This window comes from Neolamprologus multifasciatus, chromosome 16, assembly GCF_963576455.1.
Source record: "Neolamprologus multifasciatus chromosome 16, fNeoMul1.2, whole genome shotgun sequence".
Classification (NCBI taxonomy): Eukaryota; Metazoa; Chordata; class Actinopteri; order Cichliformes; family Cichlidae; genus Neolamprologus; species Neolamprologus multifasciatus.
Window position 1 is genome coordinate 17,841,648 of NC_140454.1, and position 19,611 is coordinate 17,861,258.

A 19,611-nucleotide genomic window follows, 5' to 3' on the forward strand; every position below is an offset into this window, starting at 1 on the left:
GAGTGATTTCTGTAGGCGAGCCACAACTGTTCCAAATATTCTCCATTTGTGTATAATGGCTCTCAGCGTGGTTCACTGGAGTCTTAAACTAAAATAAATATACATAGAAGTGAGAAATCAGGAATGGGGAAATACTTTTTCATGGCACTGTATGTATGTCTTGTATTTTCTGCTGTTCTTATGTCCGTGTGATTAGGATCTGCTTCTTGTTAATTAGCAACAATTGTTCTTCTTGTCTGCACGTTAAATACAGTCTGGTCCCATGGCTAGATGCAAAGTGAAGTACTACATCCTCCCGTTAGCCCCAGAAAAACAGAGGTTAGGTGTTGAGCTTGTACAGCGAGGTTAGTCAGGGACAAGCCTCTTTGGTTCACCCACCCTATCCACTTAATATTAACTGACTTGCCAAAGACCAGCTTTGGCTATTAGAGGGAAATAATTCTCCTTCAGCTTCTTCAGAAGTATGGCTTCTTCGAAATTGTACACAGCTTTATTTGGAATTCATACTTGTTACCTTACCAGCCAAAAGTAAACAAAACCCCCCATCTGCATGAGATTTGGCTCAGTGCAGAGGCTGTCCCAAAGCTGTGCTAACATGTTTACTGGAAGAACATTTTCATTTTCACAACTGTTTCCAAAAACAGCCCTCATGGGTCACAATAACATTCTATTTTTCTCTGTGACATAAGGGACAAGGATTGATAGAAAAGCGGACAAAGAATGTGAAACTCCATTACAGCACACATCTAAATCTGAAGGACAGCGATGTTACAAAAATGAATTTAATGGCAAGTTTCTGCATGTTTCTGTATATGTGTGTGAGGGACTCGGAGAACCATAGATTTAACACAAAATATAACAATGCGAAGTCAGTGAGTGGCTTCCACCTCACCACCTCATACTAGTAACACCATATAATATTAGTAAACATTTACATTAGTAAAGTGTTAATTCATCACTTATAAAGGATAAATCCTATATTAATAGACATTAGCTTGTAATTCATAAACACAGATAAGAATGTTTCAGTCTTGATTTATAAGTTCACATAATACATGTTTAATGACACTATTTTACATTTATAAATATGTATTGGTTAAAGTATGCTTAATTGTGTAAATGTGTTAATAAAGGTTTTATAAATACTTAATTTTTTATAATCCATAGTTAATGCAAGCAGTTTTAAGTAGGTTATTTTGTGTCACCTAAAGTGAAATAAGGGAAGTATGCCTTAAAATGCATTTACAAGTGAAACTGAAAGGACAGGAAGTAGTACCTTAAGATTCAAAAGTCTGTTATGTTAGCAGCAGAAAGTAAATGACACAGTTGTACACAGCGCAACAGAAACACGGGGCAAAGGTTGGCACAGAAAACTCAAAAGAGAACAAAACCTAAAAGTTTTATTTCAATTTTCAATTCCTGTAATGCAGTAAATATAACATCAAGTTCTGTTATCATAATGTGAATAGAAAGGCTAATATAAAATGCAATACAATGTAATTTCCCATTTACATTTTAACTGGATAAGATTTGCTTCATTTAGTCAATTAATGTCTCGCAGCAGACTGCAGACCAGCACACGCCTCATCTGTAACACGACATAAGAGTCACTGGCATGCATGATATAAGTTTCTGACTGATCTGATTTTGATGGGTGACAAAGAAAAAGAAATATTTTCCCAATAACAGTTACTTCGTAATATTTATTCATTTGTGGTATGTCTTGGGGAAATGGCTGTGACTGCAAGAGGAGCTCAGCTATTTGAAAAAAGCTGAGTGATTTTTCACACATTAATGCAAATTACCATTCAAAGTAATATTGCAGTAAGTTTACTGTACATGCCACTGTCTGAAAGACAGAACTGTCAACTCACATCTACTGTAATGATTTCAGCTGAGGACAGGATTCTATTTTTCTAACCAGAGACCAACACATCTGCTAGAATCTAACAAGATATTAAGTTAACACCTTTTTTTTTCTTCTTTAAACACAGATTTTAAAAGTGCAGCAGAGCATAGTGAAATCCAATTACAATGTCAATCAACTATGTGAAGGGGACATCTTTCTTTTGTAAAGATCTTGTGATGCAGAATTTTTTTATTTTATCCTGTTTTGTTCACTGCAGATGGAATGAAGTTGATTTAAAAAAGAAACAGTATTTTGTCTATCATTTTGGAAAGCATCCTCATTTTAGCTGCAGTGCCTAAAACTTTTTGAGTTTGCAGATATAAGATGGATAATGGGCTCAAATGAAAATCTAACCACTAGGCTCTGGAACTGAATTCTTACAATAATCTCTGGTATTTGTGTTCACAGTGATAGCTGTGTTCTGCTAACTGGCCCTTTTATTTGATTTAGGGAAGGAATGGAGAAAAAAACCTGCTGTATTGGTAAATTTAATGTGGAAATCGAGCTGATGGTTTAAGTATTTTGATGCTGTTGACAACGTATCTTAAAAAATAATAACGCATGTTTACATCACACAAGAGTGGGTTTTTTTCTGTTGTAAAAGAACTGTCTGGCCCATACTCCATCCTTTGTGTGGCTAATGTGTGTGTGGTCTGTGCTCCTGTAGATAGATTATCTGTGAAGCTACAGGGCTGTTTTAACCTTGACTAGGAAGGTCATGGCACTTTGCTGAGTGGTGAAGTCCCTTGAAAGCTCCTTCCCATATGTTGATGTACGACAGGTTTATTTTTAAGTGATGTTTCACTCTGTTGAGACTGCTGGAGCACACAGTAGGGTTGTTGTGTCAAGATGTATTTTTTCCCTCTTCTTGACATATCTGATAAGAAGGCTGCACTGAAAACACAGGACTTGGTTGTATGATGCTATTACCATCTATCTTGCAGGGTCTTTTTAACAATGGTGTGTAGTAATGAAGACTTTTGATCCATGTTTTTGTTTATTGGTTGATATCACCTGCTATTTAGTCAATACAGGCCTGACAACTGAATGAAATAAGTAAAGTGAGTGAGGCATGCAAAGCTAAGAATGAATTTCACAAGTAAGGATTGCATAAGTCTCTTTCCTTGCAGCTCTTATACTGTTGTTTGATTATACCGTGTTCAAATATTTACATTCTGGCATTTATCTGTGCTGTTCTGTTATTTTCACAACATGTTCACATCGTGTTCTTTTTTTATCAGTACCATAAAATAAAATTATCTTAAAATGGAGCAATTCAGTTGCTGATATAATAATTACATGGAAGTTAAATATTCAGCGTGGTGGTTATATTTTACGTGGGAGCTGAGTTCTGGGAGGTTACAAAGCTACTCCTTGCTTTAGCAAATACATGCCCACAAAAAAACACACACCCATGGTGAAACTGATGAAACACTTAAAAGTGAATTCTCATACCCTGTAGATAGTTTCTCTTTACACTATGTTGCTTGTGTGGCTATTTCATACAAACTAAGTAAAGTAATGTTGGTTTCTTGAGCATGGATGTTTATTCTTAACCTTGAGATCATATGTGTAGCAATATATACAGCTTGTAACTACATCTCCATTTGTGTGCTTTAAAAAGAAACTGCCTCTGTTGTGATAGCAGCTACAGTGAATTACATTGTAATAATACTGTATCTACTTTCAAAAATAGTGGTTGTGAAACGCTGTGAAAGCACCAGAAAAATGCACCTTTTGTTGATTCTTACTTTGTCACACTCTGTTCTCACTAGGTGCGGGAGTGGGCATTAAAATTATATCACAATCTTTCAAGAAAATTTGGGATAACCTGTGGTTGTGATGTTTCATTATTGAATCATGACCGGTTTACATTGTTATAGCATTTAATGTGAATGGTTACAACATTGTTGGACAAACACCAGAAGCCACCAATTCTTTTTCTTTTCTTTTTTGTCTTTTTGATGAAAGTAGGTTCTGTCGTAATTTTACTGATGTGACTGAGCCACACAAGTAAAAGTTCCGAATGTGGAGGTAGCTTTGTCAAGCTAAGCTAATGTTGTCCTTGTAGTGTTCTGTTGCAGAGTGTAGCAACTCTGATTAAACACCAAGCAAAACCTCTGTCAATGAATACACGAGTCTGAGTAGAGTTGACTTTTTACTCAGAATCTTCATTTGACAAGCGGTGAAAACTGTAGTTGAAAAGAAATACAGAATAGAAAAATGATCGTTTACATAAATATTGCATCACGAAATAACTCAAAATGTGACCTTACACCTTTGTGTTAGCTTTAGCAACGGTAATGATCGTCAAAACCGCCTTTTTTAACATGTACAAATCAACCTCCATGAATCACAAATAAAATATAATTTTTAACAAATACCGCTATTTATGCCTTTTTCACTCTCCCTCTTAGAGCAACCAGGAAGAGGAATTAAACAGGAAATGAAGTAATACAGGTAACCCACCAGGAAGTGAGGTTACTAGCAAGTTCACCTTCAAAATTAAAGCTTCTTAACATTTTTTAACTCTTTTTACTGTTCTTTTTAACTTAAATACATACAAAATAATTATTTTAAAGCAAACATTAAAGATAAATGACATAAATGCCTTTGAGGCATCACACTCCCCGCCTGGCCTATGTGAGGCCACTATGAACTTGAATGAGTCCAAACAACAGTCCTTAATCAGTCCTTAGGCAGAAGAAGAACTACTTCTGCAACTGGCCTAAGGAAGGTTCTTGTGTCACCTTGGTCGGTCGTTTTTACCTCAACCTTTCTCACATGTCCATCCTTCCCAGGAAAGGTTGCTGTGACTATGGCCATGGGCCAGTAGTTGCGGATGGTCTGCTTGTCCCTGAGGAGGACCAGATCCCCAACTTGAAGGTTTTTGCGTGTCACTGTCCATTTTTGTCTTTGTTGTAAGGATGGTAAGTATTCTTTGCTCCAACGGGCCCAAAACTGGTTCGCGAGCGCTTGAACCTGCCTCCATTGTTTTGTGAAGAGGTCCTTATCTGTGAAATCTCCTGGAGGAGGTGGAACTCCTGATTTCTGTGTGAGGAGCATGGCTGGTGAAAGAATGAAAGGTTGGTGTGGGTCTGTAGACACAGGTAGGAGTGGACGTGCATTGATGATAGCTGTAATTTCTGCCATTAGTGTTGACAGCACTTCATGGGTTAGGCGACTCTTTTGCTGCAAGAGCATTGAATCAAGGATTCTCCTGGCAACACCAATCATCCGTTCCCACGAGCCTCCCTTGTGGGAAGCATGTGGAGGTCTGAAGTTCCAGCTACATCCTTGCTTGCTGAGGTACCCCTGTACAGTATTGTCCATCTCCAACTCCTTGCTAGCTCCAATGAAGTTGGTCCCACAATCAGACTGAAGTTCTTTTGCAGTGCCTCTGAGAGCGAAGAACCGCCTGAGAGCATTTATACAGCTAGATGTGTCCATAGACTCAATCAGCTCAATGTGGACGGCCCTTGAACTCAAACAACTAAACATCATGGCCCACCGTTTGCTCTCTGCCTGTCCTCCTCTGGTACGTCTGGTTACAACAGACAAGGTCCAAAGACGTCAAGGCCCACATATGTGAAGGGAGGGCAAACCTTGAGACGTTCTGGCGGTAAGTCAGCCATACGTTGTTCTTCCGGTCTCCCACGCAGCTTCCGGCAGATTACGCATTTGTGTAGGACTGAATTGATTAGTCGCTTCCCACCCAAAATCCACAGTCCAGCTGCCCTTACTGCACCTTCTGTGAGATGTCGACCCTGATGTCTCACCTGCTCATGGTGATGTCGTACGAGCAGTAAGGAAACGTAGCTGTCCTTGGGTAGGATTACAGGGTTCTTTTCTTCACATGTTAGTTGAGAATGTTTCAGTCTGCCTCCAACACAGATGAGACTACTCTCCAAAGTTGGACTGAGTTTATGCAACGGGCTGTTTGTGGGCACCACTTTGTTTGCTTGGAGGGCCGACAGTTCCTTGGCAAAGGCTGGCCTTTGTGCTGCTTGCAGAATGACATGTTTCGCTTGAGCTATTTCATCCACAATGAATGGGAAACCTGGAGAATCTCTCCAGGTTTCCCATTTCTTCACAGTACGAAGTAAGCGGCATGTGTGCCATCCTGTACACCTGCTGTTTTGGTTTGAATGTTTGTGAGATCTTGCCACATGGATAAGGAAAGCCACTGCTCGCAGTAGAGAGGTAAAGGTGGAGAAACGGCAAAAGCGATCAGGGGTAAGTACAGGTTCCTTCAGATGAGTAGTGTAGGTGCGTACCTGTGGTCGAATCTCTGAGTCATTTCCTGGGTCGATGAGCTCAAACGTCTCACTGGTTTGTGTTGTTTCTGCAGATAACTGATGCAGGAATGAAGGTCCGGTGAACCAAGAACTCTGTGCCAGATGGGATGCAGGCAGAGATCTGGATGCATGGTCCGCAGAGTTTTCTTCCGTGCACACATAATGCCATTGTTCTGGTCTGGTAGATTGTTGGATACGTTGGACTCTGTTATGGACATATGTGTAGAAGCGTTTTGTCGTATTACAAATGTACCCGAGTACCACCTTACTGTCTGTGTAGAACCTGACAGCATCCAATTTCAGATCCAGCTCCTCCCGGATGAGATCCGCCATTTCTACTGCAAGGACAGCAGCGCAGAGTTCGAGCCTCGGGATTGTTGGTTCAGACTGGGGTGCTAATTTGGCTTTGCCCATAACAAATCCTACTTCCACTTTTCCATCCTCCTGGATGGCTCTCAAGTAAGCGATAGCCCCAATGGCCATAGTTGAGGCATCTGAGAATACAAACAACTCTGTGCGCACAGCTTTGGTGAGCGAGTTTGATGTGTATGCACGTGGCACATGAAGCTCCTTTAGGACTTGAAGAGAATCTCTCCAGGTTTCCCATTTCTTCAGCTTGTCTTCTGGGAGAGGTGCATCCCAGTCAGTCAGTTCCGAACTAAGTTCCCTAAGAAGAGCTCGTCCCTGGATTGTGACAGGTGCCAGCATACCCATCAGATCAAAAACACTATTGACGGTAGAGAGGACTGATAATAGTTGATGCAGAGAATGTGAATGTGTCTTTTCTGATCTCCCAAAGCAAACCCAGGCTGCGCTGCATGGGTGCTGTCTCCCCACTCAGATCCAGATCCTTGATGAGCGGGACACAATCTTCTGGCGGGAAAGCTCCAGTGACTGCTGGACTGTTCGACACAAACTTGTGCAAGCGGAGGTTTGATTCAGCAAGTGAAGCCTGAGTCCGTTGGAGAAGGTTGATTGCTTCTGCTTCAGATGGGAGAGACACCAAGCCATCATCCACGTAAAAGTGCCTTTCCACAAATTTCACTGTGTCGGCACCGTACTTCTGGGCACCTTCAGCAATGGCTCTTCGCAGACCATAGATGGCCACAGCTGGAGATGGTGAGTTGCCAAAGACATGAACCCTCATGCGGTAGTCGATAACTGCCTTGGTGAGGTCGTTGTCCTCATACCACAAAAACCGGAGGAAGTTGCGGTGCCTTTCATGGACCAAAAAGCAGTGAAACATTTGTTGGATGTTGGCGAGGATAGCTACTCTCTCCCTTCGAAAGCATAGAAGGACACCCAAGAGAGAATTGTTGAGGTCGGGACCAGTCAGAAGCATGTCATTGAGGGAGACCCTGCAGTACTTAGCGCTGGAATCAAAAACCACCCTGATTTGGTTGGGCTTTTGTGGGTGGTATATCCCGAATGATGGAAGAAACCAGCACTCTTCATCTTCCCTCAAGGGTGGTGCCACCTCTGCGTGACCATTGGCAATGATCTTCTCCATGAATGCCACATATTGCTTCTGCATCTCGGGTTTCTTCCTGAATTGGCGTTGCAAGGATTCAAACCTCTTAACCGCATGCTCTTTATTATTTGGCAAACGTTGCCGTGGCTCCTTGAACGGCAATGGAGCAACCCAACTACCAGTGTCATCTCTGTGGACATTTGTATCCATGATCTCTAGGAAGAGGATGTCTTCTATTGATGGGGCAGGTTTGTTATCATGTTCAGATTGGTTAAACACTGTGTGTCCTAGCATCCTCTCTGGCATTTTGTTAGATTTGCTGAAGCTTGGCTGTGTTTCTTTGACCTGCATGAAACTTGCACAGGGCTGAAATATGGAATGGCGACCGCTGTCTAGCACATGGGTCTTGAATGTGTCAACCGTTGGCTTATGCACATTACCTAGGCACACCTCCCCTATCACCACCCAGCCTAGATCGAGACGTTGTGCAAAGGGAGCGTTGTGTGGCCCATTAACTTGCTGCCTGACCTTGTGTGCTCTAAGCACGTCTCTCCCGAGCAACAGGAGTATCTCTGCTTCTGGGTCCAGATCGGGGATGTGTTTGGCTATATGGTGGAGATGAGGATGATGCAAAACTGCACCTGGTGTTGGGATTTCAGCTCGATTGTTAGGGATTTCAGGGCACTCAAGGAGTGGTGGAAGAGGTATGAGAACGTTGCCGTTCAATGACTCTATCTGGAATCCTTCTGCCTTCCTGCCATACGTTTCGATGACGCCGGAGCATGTTCTGAGATGGTATAAGAGTGGTTTGTTCTCCACACCAAACAGCTCAAAGAACTCTGGCCTGGCTAAAGAGCGATTGCTCTGGTCGTCCAGAATTACATAAGCTTTAATGGCTTTGTGTTTTGAATGTTTGGGGTAGACCTTTGCAAGGCAGATCTTAGAGCAAGAACGACCCCACTGGCCGGGGCCACAAACCTCTGTGCAGCTGGTTCTAACATCAGTTACATTAGAGTCATCTTCTCCCTCCCCGCCGTTCACTTGTGGTGGTGGAGGAGCCTTGGTGAGTTGAGGTTGTGGGCCAGGGTGCATGGCTGCATCATGATAGATGCTTTCACACTCTAAGCATTTCACGGAAGATTTGCAGTCTTTGGCAACATGTGAAGTTGAAGAACAACACTTGAAGCATATTCCTTTCTGTTTTAGAAAGGCCTTCCTGTCATCGATGGACTTGTTTCTGAATGTCCTGCATTTTTTAAGTGGGTGAGGTTTATTGTGCAATGGGCAGTTCTTGTTAGGGTCGTTGTTGATTGTAGAGACATCTGTTTTGTGAACCGCGATAGACTTGTTGGTGTTAAAGCTCTTCATAGGTAATCTTTCTGGTTTTGTGGGGTTTGCGCCGTTGCTTTGACGAATAAAGCTGGGGTCATTTCGCTTCTTTGCCTCATGACAGACAAAGTTACAAAAGTAACTAAAGGGAGGGAAGCAGCCGTTATTCTCCTCTTTGTACCACGACCCAGATGACACCCACTTCTCCTGGAGCCCATATGGGAGCTTGTCTACTATGGGTCCAATACCTCTGGAGGTGTCTAGATATGACAGCCCAGTGAGGTATCCATCCTCCTTGGCGCCTTGTATCTCCATAAGCAAATCCCCAAGTTCACGTAATCTGATGTGATCTTTGGCTGCAATTTTTGGAAAACTGTCAAGTCTCTGAAACAGCGACTGCTCGATCATCTCAGGGGCGCCATAGCAGTCATTCAACCTCTCCCATGCCTTGCGCAGAGCCAAACCGGCATTATTCACATCCACTGAGCGTATGCATCTTATTTGCTGTCCAGACTCTTTTCCTAACCATTTGGTCATGAGGTCTAATTCTTGTGTTTCTGTAAGTTGAACCTCAGCCACGGCGTTAGTGAATGAGGACCGCCATGCACGGAAATTCTCTGGCTTATCATCAAATTGGTACAGTCCTGACGTAACGAGATCACGTCGCGCCAAATATTGTGCCAGAGGGTCTGGTGGTTGTGACACGCTCACTGGAAGCATATGCCGGGGTGTTTGTGATTGAGCACCTATATACGTGCGAGGGTTTGTCCTTTCGAAGTCGGTCTTCGATTCAGCTCTGGTCAGTTTAGACAGGTTTGTTGTGGGTGGATGTGTCCCATTATCCGCTTCAGGCTTGGGCTTGCTATTGCTATGTTGGAATTCCGCTAAGCTTGCAGGTGGATGCCATGTTCTAAAACTGTCTTGTGATTCTGCACGGTCTACAGATTTAACAGGTGGGACAGATACTGGTGCAAAGGTAGACTGATTCTGATCATTTTGAGAGCAAACATATTCACTAATACGTTGCAATCTAAGCCTGTCTTCTGACTGAGATTTCACATTTTCTACATTTCCATGCATTTCTGCTACATCTTCTAACACCTGTGCTTCAGCGATGGCTGCGTCTGCTTCATGATTTAATGTTAGCACTTCCAGCTCTGTATCAATTCTAGCGGCTTCCAACTGATTTTGAGCTTCTCTAGTTTTCCTTTCTGCTTCTCTAGCAGCCTTTTCCAGTTTTAATTTAGCCTCCTGGCTAGCATATGCTGCTCGTACCTTAGCAGCTTCTGCTTTAGCCCTGGCGCGAGCCGCACTTACAGATGATGCTGATGTCACGTTGCTCCTGGTATTTGATACCGATGACTTGTTGCTTGCTGCCATCACGAACACGTAGGACCATCGAGTGCCGCCTTTTCACTGTAGTGTTCTGTTGCAGAGTGTAGCAACTCTGATTAAACACCAAGCTAAACCTCTGTCAATGAATACACGAGTCCGAGTAGAGTTGACTTTTTACTCAGAATCTTCATTTGACAAGCGGTGAAAACTGTAGTTGAAAAGAAATACAGAATAGAAAAAATGATTGTTTACATAAATATTGCATCACGAAATAACTCAAAATGTGACCTTACACCTTTGTGTTAGCTTTAGCAACGGTAATGATCGTCAAAACCGCCTTTTTTAACATGTACAAATCAACCTCCATGAATCACAAATAAAATATAATTTTTAACAAATACCGCTATTTATGCCTTTTTAACACCTTCATCATGAAATATATACACTTACGGCATTGCCTGAACAATGTTCCCAAGTGGATGGCTGTGGATAAGCCTCAGAGCAAGACCGCATGTCACTCTCCCTCTTAGAGCAACCAGGAAGCGGAATTAAACAGGAAATGAAGCAATACAGGTAACCCACCAGGAAGTGAGGTTACTAGCAAGTTCACCTTCAAAATTAAAGCTTCTAAACATTTTTTAACTCTTTTTACTGTTCTTTTTAACTTAAATACATACAAAAGAATTATTTTAAAGCAAACATTAAAGATAAATGACATAAATGCCTTTGAGGCATCACAGTCCTCTTGTTTGTAGTGTTCCCCAAGTATTTCAGTTTATCTAATAAAATAGGTACAATACTTGCTTTCCCCTGTATCGATACAAGTGCAAACAAAATGAATACCCTTTTCAATCCTTCTTTTCCAATGAGCTAATGTCAAATGAGCTAATGAAACACTTCCTAATTTGAAGTGGGAATTTACTAAAACCCCAACAGCAAAGCAACATTATAGCATAATTATTCTATCCCTGGAATGATGTATCTTTGGCCAGGTTTAATGATGGTGAAGCTAAATGTTGTTTTCACCTTTAATGGGAATAATTGACAGTTGACAGTATTGTACTTTGTTGGAAGTTGCTGAAATGGCCTTTTTACCTAATTGTGGTTGGAGGCTGAGATGAAGCTTGCTGTCAGACATATCTGGTCTTTGCTTATTGTTGTGAACATATAGGGAATATATATGCATGGTAGTGCTATATCTTCGAGATCATGGTATGACACTTATATATTATAAATATGTGCCATATCATATTATCACAGACAATATAATGTGGCACAGCCCCAGTTGTCACCTTTCTGCAGGTATTACTTGATCTGCTTTGAGCTGTAAAGGCTACACAGCACATTCTTGTTGGTATTCTAATGGCATTAAAGTATGCTTAAAACCCTAGTTATGAATGTTTCTATGAAACACGTTCTGTTCTAGACTGAATCTTTCATTATCTGTGTCTGTCTTAATATGGCTGCTTGGGGAAATGAAGTGATGTAGGTCATTAACGTGATATTCCACTCAGAATTTTTACAATTATGTAATGTGCAAAGGAATATTTTAAAACTATGGAGTATGTGATTTAACTTTAATAAGCCCTTGTCAATTAAAGCACTTAGTGTCTCTCAGACAAATGAGAAACCCCATAACCAACCAGTCAGACCTCGCCAGCAATGACAAAAACATAGTAACAATAGTACTGGTTTATCCTTTAAATAGGTTAAAAAACAACTAATGTTTAAGCAGGGGAAATTTTGCATTAGAGCATGTGAAGTCTAAACTTAATTGGATGGGACTTGTCACTCTGGTAACCAAAAAAGCTTCTTTTTACTTAATAGTTTTTGATGCAAAGGTGTGGTTTTGCTTTACAAGTTGAACCACTTTAGCTTTACTGCTTCCTTGGCTAGTTTGTGGAGATAGAAGATTGTCTAGGTAGTCCTTCAGAGAATTTGACACCCTGTAGCTCCTCATCTAATTTTTAGGGGTAAGCTGTAACATGTTAGAGTGCAACATTGTTCCAACCACCATGATTTTTTATTCATGTGCTACCATTGGAACATATCACTATCACAACAATATCGCCTTAAATAGCTATAGACTCTCAGTTGTCCTGTTTTTTTAAAATTTAACTAAGCCAATGATGTTTTGGTCATTGAGTTTTTAAAAACATGGCATCAGAAGATACAGTAGTTTAAAAAAATACTCCAACCTTATTTAACCTAGTAACATCTAGTTTATCATATGTGATACATGAGTTTTCTTGAATTTCTCAGACTTCTACAGCATCAATGTAATTTTTCTTTTACCCTCCTCCCAAAAAAAACGACTAACTAAATTGCACAATACATTTTTGTACACAATACAAAAAAAAAAAACCACCCAAACAAAATAACAATATTTACAAAATACAAATAATAATAATGATAATAATAATAATAATTTGCAGGCAATTATTTCATGGTTCAGGCTTTAACGTTTTAAGCTTTGGTCATTACATTGGTTTAAAGTGCCTATATGTAACCTACGTTTTGGTTTGGAGAGAAAAATATAGCTTTTTGTGTGTCATTTTTTGCAGGGACACATCTTCGTGTATGTCTTCAGGGAAACACATGTTGCACCGAGGAAATGGAGGACAGATTTGGCCAACAGAGTAAACAAGACTTTGAGAATCTGGTTGATGAAATGAGTCACACGCTGAGAAGCACCTTTGTTTCGAGACATAAAAGATTTGATGGTAAGTCCTCTTTGCTTAATGCTTTAAGGTAATTATTTTTTTCTTTTTTTTTTCTTTTAAAATTTGTTTTAATGGTCAGTCACTGGAGAACAAGTGCTGCGAAAAGGAAAACCAAAGGCTTGGGACTGTACATGTTAATTTGAAAGGGTTTACTCCAGTTCTTTAGCTCTCCTCCCTGAAGAGGAGACGAGATGTGAAAATCTCATTAATATGCCTTGGAGTGGAGAAACCTCTTGCTGGATTAGACAAACATGGCTACTTGCGCTGAAGATTGACAGCTTCAACAGCAGCACAAAGCCAGCTTCTGCATTATTAAGGTTGTTTGGTGGTCTTGTGCTGTATGTGATCTTGTCCTAGTCCCATTGTGACTTTCTTGACCACTACACGTTTAATAAGTTTTTGTATGGGAGGAGATGTGCTCATTACTGAACCAAGCCTCACTCTGCCTCTCTACTTGTCCCTGTTGGTGTTCTTCTCTATGGGGTCAGCTCCTTCTAGTTACAATTTAATGAGAAATAATAATCCTTTCAACTCTCAGAAGACCATGTGGTTAGCAACAGCTTATCACTGTGGACAATGGTGACAGGTAGAAGAGGTGGAGAACTGTCAAGTGTAGTATTATTATTATTATTATTATTATTATTATTATTGTTATTGTTATTATTATTATTATTATCAAAATACTAATATTAGTAAAATAGTTATTATTATTTAGAAATCCAACATAATGCCTTTAATTACATAGATATCTTTAAAGTTTGAAGACTTCTTTTTATCTCCAAAGAATTGATGGGCCAAAACTTTCCATGTACAAAAGTTGATTAAAGAATATCTAAGAATATTAGATTGTAATGGTTATTGGTAGTACTTAAACCTTAGCAAATACAGTATATGCTCACACTTTATGCAAAAACATTTTATTAGGTACACTTTGTCAGTACTGGGCTTGACCTCCGTTTATCTTCAGAACTGCCAACAAGGTGCTGGAAACAATCCTCAGAGTTTTTGGTTCATATTGACATAATAACATCACTCAGTCGCTGCAGATTTGTTGGCTGTGCTTCCAGCATGGGAATCTGTCAATCCAACACAGTACAGTGAACTCATTGTAATGTTCAAGAAACCATTTTGAGATGAATTTGAACTTTGTGACATGACGTGTTGTCCTGCTGAAAGTAGGCACCAGGAAATATACTGTGGTCCAAAAGGGATAGACATAGTCAGCAACAATACTCAGGCAGGCTGTGGTGTTTAAAGGATGCTAAGCTGGTAATTAATGGCCCAAAGTGTACCAAAATGGCATTAAACACACCATTACACCACTACCATTAGCCTGATCCATTGATACAGGGCAGGATGGATCCAGATTTTCATGCTATTGGCTTCATGTTCTGATCTAGACTCACTGGACAAGACAGCATTTTCTTTTATTGACCGATTTTAATGAGCTAATGGGTATTAGCTTCATTGTCCTTTTCTTAGTTGACAGTAGTGTCACCCGGTGTGGTCTTCTGCTGCTATTTGCTTTAAGGTGCTATCTGTGACCCCAGCTGGTGGTGGCAGATGGTGCCCTTCCTTGAGAATGGTTTTGGGTTTAGGGAATTTCTTTTTCCCACTGTCACTCATCAGTGCTCAAAGGGGGTCATTGATTGTTGGGGTTTTCTCTGTTTTCTTTGTATTATTGTAGGGTCTTTATCTTAAGATATAACTGTCATGATTTGGGACTATTCGTAAATAGCACTGTTGAGAAATTGAATTGAATTGATTCACCTTTCCACCTCTTTCTGATGCTTATTTGAAATTCAGCAGTCTTGATCACGTCTACATCCCCAAATAGGAGTGGGCAACATAGCCTTAAAATGATTTCAAGATATTTAAAGAAATAATGATATTTATGATGATATGCAGAGAAAATAAATAATAAAAATATGTGACTGATGCCTGCAGGCATTACCTTTTTATCCTTCTTTTCCAGCGAGTACAGAAGCGTGCAGAACATTGTAACATAATACAACTAAAAAATCTAACAACCACAGTATTTTTCATCCACAGTTAACTCTTCTCATCATGTGGAGTGTAACCACTTAGTGCTCCAGTGATACTCCACTGAATCATTTGTTTCACGTTTGTTTTACACCACTGTATCTAAAACACCAGATGATTCTTGTTGCAGTTAAGGATGTTAATATATTGTGTCTGTTACTGTGAAGAATAATTAAAGCTGCTTGCAGCCACGTCTGGCAACCTTGACTAAAATAAAGGAAGTGTCTTTGGTAGTAGTACAAGCAAACTTCCCCAGTGTAGGGGTAAAAACTGCATAAAAAGAGACTTAAAAGAAATGCAGAAACTAAAAGGTGCAAAATAATAATATAAAAATAACAAAAAATAAATATATACAAATAATTGCTATTTTTTTGCCATTAAAGGCATAACAAATTAAGGCTTAAGCAATCTTTAGTAAAAGCCCATTCAGTATGCCTCTTAAATAACTTTGACATAAATTATCTGCTACCGTGCATGTAGGACTACATGCACAGGTCCTGGGTCTTCAACATAAATGGGAAAACTCCAAGTTAATTTTGAGTTTTATGTTCAGGTCGAGCATTTTTTAGGTGCGTTCCTCTGTTCTTGACAGCACTACTTGACTATTTGTCTTAATACTGTATATGAATTTAACTGTAAAGCAACAGTCTCTTTGAAATTTGAATGTCCAGGGATCACAAAGTCAGAATTAGTCTCAGAATTGAAAATTGTTGTTGAGTATTTATTTTACTATCATGAGTGCAGTCATCGAACTGATGCTACACAACTTGTGTTTGTTGTCATGCCTGCCATAGATGCACAGGAAACAGCTAGAAAACAGACTAAGCACAACATTGATAATAAGGACAATTTTAACAACTATGCATCCTAATAGTCTTAAAATATATGCTAAACTAAAGTCACCGACATCACCATTAATTACTTGCTGTATAATATGTTAATGTCCACTAAATGCATGTAAATTACAACATGGGTAAAGCCTAATTTCTCAAAAGAGAGAGAGTAATTATCTAAAAAAATGTATTCAAGTAAAGATTGAAAGCATGCATTTTAATATTTTGTGACTGGAATATATTCAAAGTCAACAATGGATATTGGTTGAGTGATTTAAGTGTGCAATTTAATATTCAGCAGTCAATGTCATGTCGTTCTGTCTTCATTCTATTCAAAATATTCAACATATTATATGAAACGAATGCTATTGGGTTACAGCATGCTACTCTCAGATGATTCCACTGGTGCCCAGAAACTCAATGTCACAATGATGTCTGTTTATTTTATTTTTTTTTCCAGGAATACACTTCTTGAGCCCACATGTGATTCCTGGAAGCATGCATGAATAAATAAGTGTTATTTTGATCATCCCCTGTCAAGATGGTGAATATCATGAGGAAGGGAAATGGGGTTTGTCCAGCAGCACTTAGATGCATGACTCCAGGCACCCCTTGTTCTCGTGGGGTTTGCGGCCACTCTCCATAATTTCATTAGAGTCAAAGCAAATGCTGTTTGCTGGTTTTTGAAGAAGACTGTGTGTCGGATGAGGGTCTTTACTGATAAACCGTTTAGGAAATCTGAGATATTGTTTGCTAAATTAAAAATTTTCCCTTACTGTTTGTTTATGTAATCAGTTTAACTAGATGATTTAACTAGCAGATCAGCTGCTCAGGCACATAAAAAAAACTTGTTTTATAACGATTGTATAATTTCTCCGTGTTCCCAGAGGTGCGCTTATTCATTATGAAGCAGTATTACCTAAATAACAAGATACTGAACCAAAGAATATAGTTAAAGATCCAAACAATAAAGACCTTTTAGTTCACTTGAATGCCCTTTTTCTGTCTTTTCAGAGCTTTGCTTTAGATTTCTGCCTACAGACAGTCGGTGTATTTGAATATTTTTTTCATTTTATGCAGACTGTGATGACGGGTACTGTAGCAGATAGTAGTTGGGCAGCCCACACATTCCTGACACCACAGCCTATGTGTCACAATAAGAGGGTACGGTCTCAACTATGCCAAGACTCATCCACTCTGAAATGTCTGCAACAGCTCAGGGGCACGGTACACTTGTATCTAAAAGAGAAACAATATCATTGGTGCCAAACGTGCAGCAGAATTCCTGTAATTTAGTAATAAATGCCATTATTATAATATTATAATATTCACTATAATCCATAAAATAAGACCAGAGAAAATAACTGGTCTAAGAAACCAGACAAAGCTAATGCTAGCACAGAGAATTCTTTTTTATCTCACTCATTAAAGTCCAACGTCAGGGTTTGTAATTGTTAATCAATTCTTGGCCCTGCTGACCATAAACACCATGGTGCTGAGCATCCTAGGAGAATATTAATGTGGTCCATCCTCTGCAATTTATCCAATACGAACGGCCTCACACATTGTGTGTGGTACCCATTGATATCAGTTGTATTGTCACAGCGTTGTTAAATTTTTACCGTTATATATAAAAATGTAAACTGTATTTTTATGCAGTCAATGTTGAGGTGCCCTTGACCAAAGCACTTAACTCAAAAAGACTCGTGAGAAAGTGCCAACCATATAAAACAGTACTGTGTGGGCAGCAAACAGGTGTGGTTATGTGACTAGATGACTGTACCTGAGATTCTGCCAGAGGCCTCTTTCTCTTAATTTCTCATAGGGAATTTTTGATCTCATTTCTCTAATATTGTAGTACTACAATATTAGAATATTGTATTAGAATACAATATATGTATTAGAATACAATATACAATATTTGTACTACTACAGTACAAAGAGTATAGATGACATGACATGAGTGTACAGATGAATTGTGAACTGGCGCTATATAAATAAAATAAAATAACATGGAAATACTGCAGTATGTCTGCTTCTTAAGTTATGACGTATCTATCTTCTGAAAGTACTAGTTTCTGGTGTCTAAGTGATGAGTATTTGTTATTTTAGGTTATAAAAATAAATAAATAAAAATTGTTATTCTAACCCTATACAGCTTTTTAGTAGCCCTTTTTTAAAAGCACACCTTTAACTAAGCTTCAAAAACTCAATACACACCACAACCCCAGGGCTCCTAGTTCTCCAGACACTGATATTTTAAAGCATCAATAGTCCATTCTCTGCCTGGCAAACCTTTTTGGTATTGACATTAAACTTAGGATACTTCTTTGTAGGAAATTGCTCAATAATGTCTTCATTACTTATATTCTGTTGTGGATGTTTCTATGACATCATCCATTTTTGCCAGCTAGACAACTCCCCACCCCCTCATGTGATGTCCCTCCCGATCAGGCATTAAGTATACTACTTATGTTTACTATTAATAAAGACAATTTAACCTTCAACCTAATGCTTTTTGGGTGAAGGTTAAAATTGAAAGACAATACTGCGCCTAGGGTAGCTGTTAAGTATATTTGAGAAAAACTATGCTGATCCTCTGTTAGATTTATAAGTCTTTAAACCCTTTGACTTTGTCATAATTTAAAGTCATCCCTTGGTGTTTGCTTTTGGCATCTGAATTCAGATGTCTCTGTTTTGTCAGGCAAGAAAATACGTCTTTTACATGGAAATGTCTTCAAGTGCAGTTCTGATCAGCAAAGTTTCTTGTCAATTTAGAAATACAAAAAAAGAAAAAGAAAAAAAAAGAAATTCTCTCTCTCGCTCTTTAATGCATTTAAATCATGCAACATTTTATAAGACCTTATGTTAGAGTCCATATGTCAAATCCCTGTTAACGTCTATGAGCTAGCACGCTAACTAAAGGGTTTGATACAGTAACTTAAAAAATGAAGAATAATCCCCTGACATTTAATAACATTAGACCTTAGATGATATATTTATCTTCAATCGGGTTATCATTTACCTTTTTCTTATTTTATTGATAAGAGCACAGGGTGACCATAAAAGACTGGCCATAAAAATTAACGTAGCAAAATGGAGACATAAACGATCAACCTGTCATGTTCTCTACAGCAGCATAGCACTCAGAGCAGCGCTCTATAGACTGGCACTTCCTGTCAGGCCAATCAATGACCCAGCTTTTGACAGACATGGAGAATCTGAAATGCAGCAAAATTGCTAGTTTCATGTACAATCATTGGAGCTCGAGGAGGCTGAATATCATACTGCTTGTGTTATATTATGCTGTTTCAACAATCACAAAGTGAGAACTGGGCTCCTTCTCTGACTAACTATATTGTCGTCAAATATGCTAGGTGAACTGCGGAAGATAACAGCTATTTGTCCTGCTGTGTGAGGGTCAAGAAATCATGTATATTTGTGAAGTTTATAGTGTGTATCTTTGCTAATAAATGACATAGAGTTGTGGCAAAGTGTTGCTTGCAGTAATGTGACAATCAGAAATTATTCCCAGTTCTAAAGTGATGTAGCTAATTTCTTTCTTGCTTTCTTTTTATTGGTATGTGACTTTGAAAGCCAATGCCCCACTGTATTGTTTAGTGTTTATTCAATTCCTGCCTTGCCCGAGTGAATGCATTTATAAAATCTT

The 19,611-nt window shown here is 39.3% G+C and overlaps 1 protein-coding gene across 2 annotated transcripts in view; it reads left to right on the forward strand.

Annotated features, from left to right (window-relative positions):
• LOC146500629 (glypican-6-like) overlaps nucleotides 1-19,611 on the forward strand; it is a 90,353-nt gene that overhangs the window by 16,158 nt on the left and 54,584 nt on the right. For both annotated transcript variants that reach the window (XM_085134433.1, XM_085134434.1), the window contains exon 2: nucleotides 12,907-13,065. In XM_085134433.1, the coding sequence (XP_084990559.1) occupies nucleotides 12,907-13,065 (159 nt within the window). The remainder of the gene's footprint in view (nucleotides 1-12,906; nucleotides 13,066-19,611) is intronic.